This window comes from Chiloscyllium plagiosum, chromosome 7 (assembly GCF_004010195.1).
Source record: "Chiloscyllium plagiosum isolate BGI_BamShark_2017 chromosome 7, ASM401019v2, whole genome shotgun sequence".
Lineage (NCBI taxonomy): Eukaryota > Metazoa > Chordata > Chondrichthyes > Orectolobiformes > Hemiscylliidae > Chiloscyllium > Chiloscyllium plagiosum.
In genome coordinates this window covers 105,693,975-105,700,790 of record NC_057716.1, presented here as the reverse complement: position 1 = coordinate 105,700,790, position 6,816 = coordinate 105,693,975, and the positions used below count along the sequence as shown (strand labels likewise).

Sequence of the window (6,816 nt, the reverse complement as noted above, 5' to 3'; positions counted from 1 at the left end):
GGTGGTGGCTGGTACAATTGCAACATTTAAGAGGCATTTGGATGGGTATATGAATAGGAAGGGTTTGGAGGGATATGGGCCAGGTGCTGGCAGGTGGAACTAGATTGGGTTGGGATATCTGGTCGGCATGGACAGGTTGGACCGAAGGGTCTGTTTCCATGCTGTACATCTCTATGACTGTCTGTGTGGAATTTGCACGTTCTCCCAGTGTCTGCGTTGGTTTCCTCCGGGTGCTCCAGTTTCCTCCCACTGTCCAAAGATGTGCAGGTTAGGGTGAACTGGGCATGTGAAATTGTCCCATAGTGTTCGGGGATAATGTTTAGGTTAGGTGTCTTAGTCAGGAATAAATATAGGGTAGGGGGGAATGGGTCTGAGAGAGTTACTCTTTGGAAGGTCAGTGTGGACTTGTTGGGCCGAAGGGCCTGTTTCCACAGTGTAGGGATTCTAGGAATCAGTCAGAGAGTATTTTGTCGGCTCTGCAACATTAGAACTGTGAGCAGGAAGAGGCCATTCAGCCTCTCCATTTAACATGGTCATGGCTCATCTCACCTCAGCCTCAACTCTACTTTCCTGCCTGCTCCCCATAACCCATTTCTAACTAAAAAAAAAACTATCTCCTCCTTGAATTGACTCAATGTCCCAGCATCCACCGCACTCTGGGGGAGTGAAGTCCACAGATCAGATTAGCGTAGATTAGATTCCCTACAGTGTGGAAACAGGCTCTTCGGCCCAACCAGTCCACACCGATCCTCCAAAGAGTAACCCACCCAGGCCCATTTTCCTCTGACTAATGCACCTAACACTACGGGCAATTTAGCATGGCCAATTCACCTGATCTGCACAACTTTAGACTGTGAGAGGAAACCGGAGCACCCGGAGGAAACCCACACAGACACGGGGAGAATGTGCAAACTCCACACAGACAGTCGCCTGAGGTTGGAATCAAACCTGGGACCCTGATGCTGTGAGGCAGCAGCACTAACCACTGAGCCACCGTGCCTCTCACAGATTCATGTTTCTTTGAGAAAATTTTAGTTTAAATTCATTCATGGGATGTGGAAATCACTGGCTGGGCCAGCATCTATTACCCAGATGGTGGTTAAGAGTCAACCTCATTGCAGTGTGTCTACAGTCCCATGGAGGCCAGACCAGGTAAGGATGGCAGTTTCCTTCCCTAAAGGACATTAGTGACCCAAGTGGGCTTTTTCTGACAATTGTTTTATGGCCGTCACTAGATGTTTAATTCCAGATTTTCACTGAATTCAAATTACACCATCTGTTTCTGGATTTGTAGTCTAACAGTAACAACATCAAGCAGAGTGACAATGCTGTCACTTTGAAAAGGTTAATTTGTCCTTAGTTTTGTTTTGAAGAGGGAGTTTTAATGGCAATGGAAGGGGAGTGGCCACTTCTCCCAGGTCAGGTCTTTGATAGTTTGTTGTAGCTGTAGCAGTCACAAGACATGAGAGTCCAGGGGAGCTGTAGGCTTTAGTAAAGAACCACTCTGACGTTCCTCTGAAATCTCTCTCTGGATATTGTTCCCTGCTGCCTGTGTTTATGGGATGTTACTATGTTGGAACAGTTAGTTAGTAGCAGTTACTGTATTGGGGCGGCTAAGTTTTCCAGTATTTAAGTTATTCTAAGTTATACTTTCTTTTGTTGGTGTTTCATTTGTAGTGTTCAAATAAATTCTGTTTTGCTTAAAGCCGAGTGTTTTGACCAGCTGCTTCACACCTGGAATATCACACCGACCTTTAAAAGATGAAAATGTTAGGGTCTAGGCTACTTTCTGAAAGTATTTTGAGGGGTGTCAAGCCTGGTCCATATCAAAGGATCACAAAGGGTGCTACAAAAATGCAAGTCTCCCTTTGTGGAGAGGTCCCTCAGCACTGCCCTGTACCATGGCAAAGACACAACCCGTAACAATATGCTACCTACAGCGTTGTTGGGGTGGAAGACGTAGGAGGCCGGTGAGTTGTCAACGATGACGAGATTGTTTAAGTCCCGCCCCAGCCGGCTGAGGTCTTTGACATAATTGCCTTGGTGGAAGACGCAGGATTCACGGAAGAGTCGGGCTCTGAACGCTCCCCACTTGTCCAGGAGGTCGGCGACAGGATCTGCGTACTGCAACAAGCAGCAGAGGTTAGGGTCACCTTAAGGCCAATGCTGATCAAAGCCAGACCGATTACCAAGGGAATAACACCCCATTCAGACCGGTTCCCTAGGGAATAACTCCCCATTCAGACCGGTTCCCTAGGGAATAACTCCCCATTCCAAACTCTCCTGCCTGGATCTTAACGTGGGTCCAATTCACTCCCCAGTTCCTGTGCTCAGTAACATAGGAACAGGAAAGGCCATTCAGCCCCTTCCACCTGTTCCACCAATCAATGACAGAAGTCACATAACACCAAGTTACAGTCCAACCGGTTCATTTAGAGTCATTGAGATGTACAGCATGGAAACAGACCCTTCGGTCCAACTTGTCCATGCTGACCAGGTATTCTAAACTAATCTAGTCCCATTTGCCAGCACTTGGCCCATATTCCTTCAAACCCTTCCTATTCATATACCCATCCAGATGCCTCTTAAATGTTGTAATTGTACCAGCCTCCACCACTTCCTCTGGCAGCTCATTCCATACATGTACCACCCTCTGTATGGAAAGGTTGCCCCTTAGATCTCTTTTGTATCTTTCCCCTCTCACTTTAAACCTACACCCCTCTAGTTCTGGATTCCACGCCCTGGGGAAAAGACCTTGTCTATTCATCCTATCCTCCAGGTTGATTAAGAACTTTGTATTTTGCAATCAGTCTACCTCGGGGACTTGTTCAGTCTCATCTCTCATTCCGAGAATGAGCCAATCAAACCATTGCTGCACTCCCTCTAAGCCAAGTCCATCCTTCTTTAGGAAGGACCTCGTGGTGCAGCGGTAGCATCTGTACCTCTGGCCCACGAGGCCCACGTTCAAGCCCAATCCATTCCAGAGTGCGCGCATCATAACATCGCTGAACAGGTTAATTACAGAAAGACAGCCCCCTCCAGAATCAGAACCCTCCAGGGTTACCACACTTCTCTGATTCCGCTCTCTTGCCCAACTCCAGTTTTCCATCACTATTGGCAGCTGTGCCTCCAAATTGGGAATTTTCTCCCTAAACATCTCTTCCTCTTTCCCTGTCCTCATAGAACATAGAACAATACAGCACAGGAACAGACCTTTCGGCCCATCATGTTGTACCAAACATGACACCTAATTAAGCTTACAAGACAAAGCTTTTCACTGTGCCTCAGTACACGTAACAATAAATTCAATTCAATTTAATTCAACTTTTCCCTTCTGTCTGCCCTTGACCCATATCCCACCATTCCTTGCACATTCCGTGCTTATCTAAAAGCCCCTGAAACGCCCTTACTGTATCTGCCCCACCACCACTCCCTGGCAGTGCGTTCCACACTCCTACCACTCTCTGTGTAATAAAACTTTCCCCTCACATCTCCTTTGCACTTTCCCCCTCTCTCCTTAAATACATGCTCCCTAGTTTTAGACATTTCAACTTTGGGAAAAGGATTCTGACCATCAATCCTATCTGTGCATCTCATAATTTTATAAATTTCTATCAAGTCTCCCCTCAGCCTCTGCCGCTCCAGAGAAAATGACCCAACTTTTTCTAGCCTCTCCTTATCGCTCATACCCTCTGATCCAGGCAGCATCCTCTTCTGCACTCTCTCCAAAGCCTCCACATCCTTCCTGTAATGGGGAACCAGAATTGAACACAATACTCTAAGTGTGGCCTAACCAAAGTCTTTTGAAGGTGCAACATGACATCCTGACTCGTGTACTCAATTCCCCAATCAATAAAGGTAAGCACACCATACAACGTCTTTACCATCCTATCTACTTGCATGGCCACTTGTAGGGAGCTATAGACTTGAACCCCAAGATCCCTCTGTACATCCACCTTTAGTATTCTTCATAAAACCAAGCTCTTTAAGCAAACCTGTGGTCACCTGATCTGACATCTCATGTGGCCTCAAGTTTTGTTTTCCTAACACTCACAAAGAACCTAGAGCTGAGAGGAGCTCTCTTCACAAAAGATCGTGCTCAAAGGGCTTACACAAAAGGAACAGATCACTCCTCCATCCTGTCTCATCCCAGGATACTACCCAATTCGGGGAAAAATGGGAAGCTTGCAACCAAGGGGACATGGACGGAGAGGGAGGTACACAGGCACATGGAGTGACGGGGGTGGGGATGGGAGGACTCACCTTGGAGAGGCTAGCTGTGAATAGCACACACTCAAAGAGCTCGCCCATTCTCCTCAAAAACTCGTCCACGTAAGGCCTCTTCAAAACGTACACCTGAAACACAAGATGGCGCTGGTGAGGCAAAGAAAGCAAAGAGAAAAATGCCTCCTGTGAGCCAGCATGGCCACAAGGGGCTGAATGGCCTCTCTCAGACTGCACTATCCATGATTTGACAACAAGACACTGGGAAAAGATGGAAGGAGGGATCTTTTTTCGGCTGGGGGAAGGGGAGGATGAGTAAAAGGGGGATGGAGAGAAAAGAGCAACTGGAGGGGCAAGAGAAGGTGGTGGATGAACAGAAAAGAAAGGTAGAACAGAAAGAAGAGGAGAACGAGCAAAGGAGAAATGAGAGTGGATGAGGATAAAAAAGGGGAAGGAGAGCACCAAGCACAGGTTGGAGAGGAATATTCCAAATGAAAAAACCCGATAGATCTGGACTTTGATGCATCAGAGGTGAATGGGAATGGGGTTTGGGGCAAGAACACCATCCTGGGAGTAGGTCCTGTGTTAAGCCCCCTCAGACAATCGCAGCAACGAGACATTAACAAGAGATACTCTCACACAGCCCTCGAGGACAGCAGGAAAGCGATGGGCAGATCGCAGTACGACGTAGTAGCTGGGTCCTGAGCCAAGTAGTCAAGGACAGGCCAGAGCCTGACTGACAGCCTATCCTGGATTACTTGAATCGAGCCACAGCTTCAGCAGATCTCCAGCCTGTGAGGAGCTTTGTTCAGCGAAAGATTAGATTCTGCCATCCACACCGGACAGCGTCCAGGTCCCTACTTACCAAAGCTGGGTCACGGAAACCATACCTGTAACCCCCTCCCCCCACCCCATCACTGAGCAGCCTACAGCTGCTCCGGCTTTCCCAGCAAGTGAGATCAGAAGCACTTACACAATGGTGGCCCTCGCGAGATCTAGAATCTTCCATTGCTTTGCAGCACTGTCCTTCCCTCCCCCGCCCACGTGTCTTCACAACACAATCGATTTTACACCACAGGCATCACAAAAATAAATGCAATACATGTCTGTCTGAATGCACAGAAAGGTGTCAGAGAGAGAGCAACCAAGGGACAAACCTGGTTGAAGAACTCTGATTAATATCAGAAACAGGAGAAAGAAATATTGGGATTGAGTGCAGACAAATCCCTGGGAGCAGACAGGTTGACATTCCAAGTTATGAGAGAGACAGTGCCGCGATGATGGGAAAAGGTAAAGGGGCCAGTCCTTCAAGGGAGATGACTGGTGGTGGTTGAACCCGAGGTCACCACACTTCAGGTGAGGGTAGAGGTTGAGAAGGGTCATGGTGATCTCAGCCAGTGCAGGAACTGAACCCACACTGCTGGCATTGTGCAATGTCTCTTTGCATTGACATCATGCCCACCCCCTCCCACCCCACCCCAGGGACCCTTACAGCCTACTTTGCTCTCTTTTGTCCCCGACAGCAGGAGCTGACCTCACTTTTAGGACCTTCCTTAGTTAGGGGCAGGGTGCAACTCATCACTGGATTCCCTCCATTCCCAAACTATTCCAGTAGAGTCATAGAGATGTACAGCATGGAAACAGACCCTTCAGTCCAACCCGTTCATGCCGACCAGATATCCCAACTCAATCTAGTCCCACCTGCTAGCACCCAGCCCATATTCCTCCAAACTCTTCCTATTGATATACCCATTCAAATGCCCCTTAAATGTTGCAATTGTACCAGCCTCCACCACATCCTCTGGCAGCTCATTCCATACACGTACCACCACCCCTCAGCCTCCGATGCTCCAGGGAAAACAGACCCCACCTGTTCAGCCTCTCCCTGTAGCTCAAATCCTCCAACCCTGGCAACAGCCTTGGAAATATTTTCTGAACCCTCTCAAGTTTCACAACATCTTTCCGATAGGAAGGAGACCAGAATTGCACATAATATTCCAACAGTGGCCTAACCAATGTCCTGTACAGCCGCAACATGACCTCCCAACTCCTGTACTCAATACTCTGACCAATAAAGGAAAGCATACCAAACACCTTCTTCACTATCCTATCCACCTGCGACTTTGGAAGTTGACAAATGGAAATAAAATGCAATTCCACTTTGAGAATGCGGTTTCTTTTCACAGAAGGGAATCACGGATGGCAAATCTGATGAAAATACTGAAGAGTACGGCCATTCCCAGGGAATCGAAGTGGCACGTTTTTGACCCACAGGGTGATGGGTTTGAGCTACACTTGTCAACTTGGTGTTAAACACAGCCCAGCGTGGCTCAGGAACCCCTCTCTGACACAGCTGTCTCTACTGCAGAGGAAGGCAGTAGCTAAGGAAGTGCATCATTCTCCAGACTTGGTTTTGTCTGGCTCCTTTTCACAGGCCTCAGTTTCTGCTCACCTTTCCGGACAGTCAGCCTCCAAATGTAACAGCTATCAACGACTGTGTCCTTCAGGGTCAACGTGCACTCTCATACCTCACCTGTTGTAGGGATATGACTCACTGTCCAGATGGTCTACAGATAGATGGCCATTGTCCTT

At 48.0% G+C, this 6,816-nt stretch overlaps 1 protein-coding gene across 1 annotated transcript in view; it reads right to left on the bottom strand.

Annotated features, from left to right (window-relative positions):
* Nucleotides 1-5,233, bottom strand: part of LOC122551954 — a 10,490-nt gene extending 5,257 nt beyond the window's left edge. Inside the window, exons 1-3 of the mRNA XM_043694525.1 lie at nt 5,155-5,233; nt 4,264-4,739; nt 1,939-2,124 (exon numbers count right to left, since the gene is read on the bottom strand). Of these exons, the coding sequence (XP_043550460.1) occupies nt 1,939-2,124; nt 4,264-4,739; nt 5,155-5,233 (741 nt within the window). The remainder of the gene's footprint in view (nt 1-1,938; nt 2,125-4,263; nt 4,740-5,154) is intronic.
* Between the last annotated feature and the right edge of the window lie 1,583 nt (nt 5,234-6,816).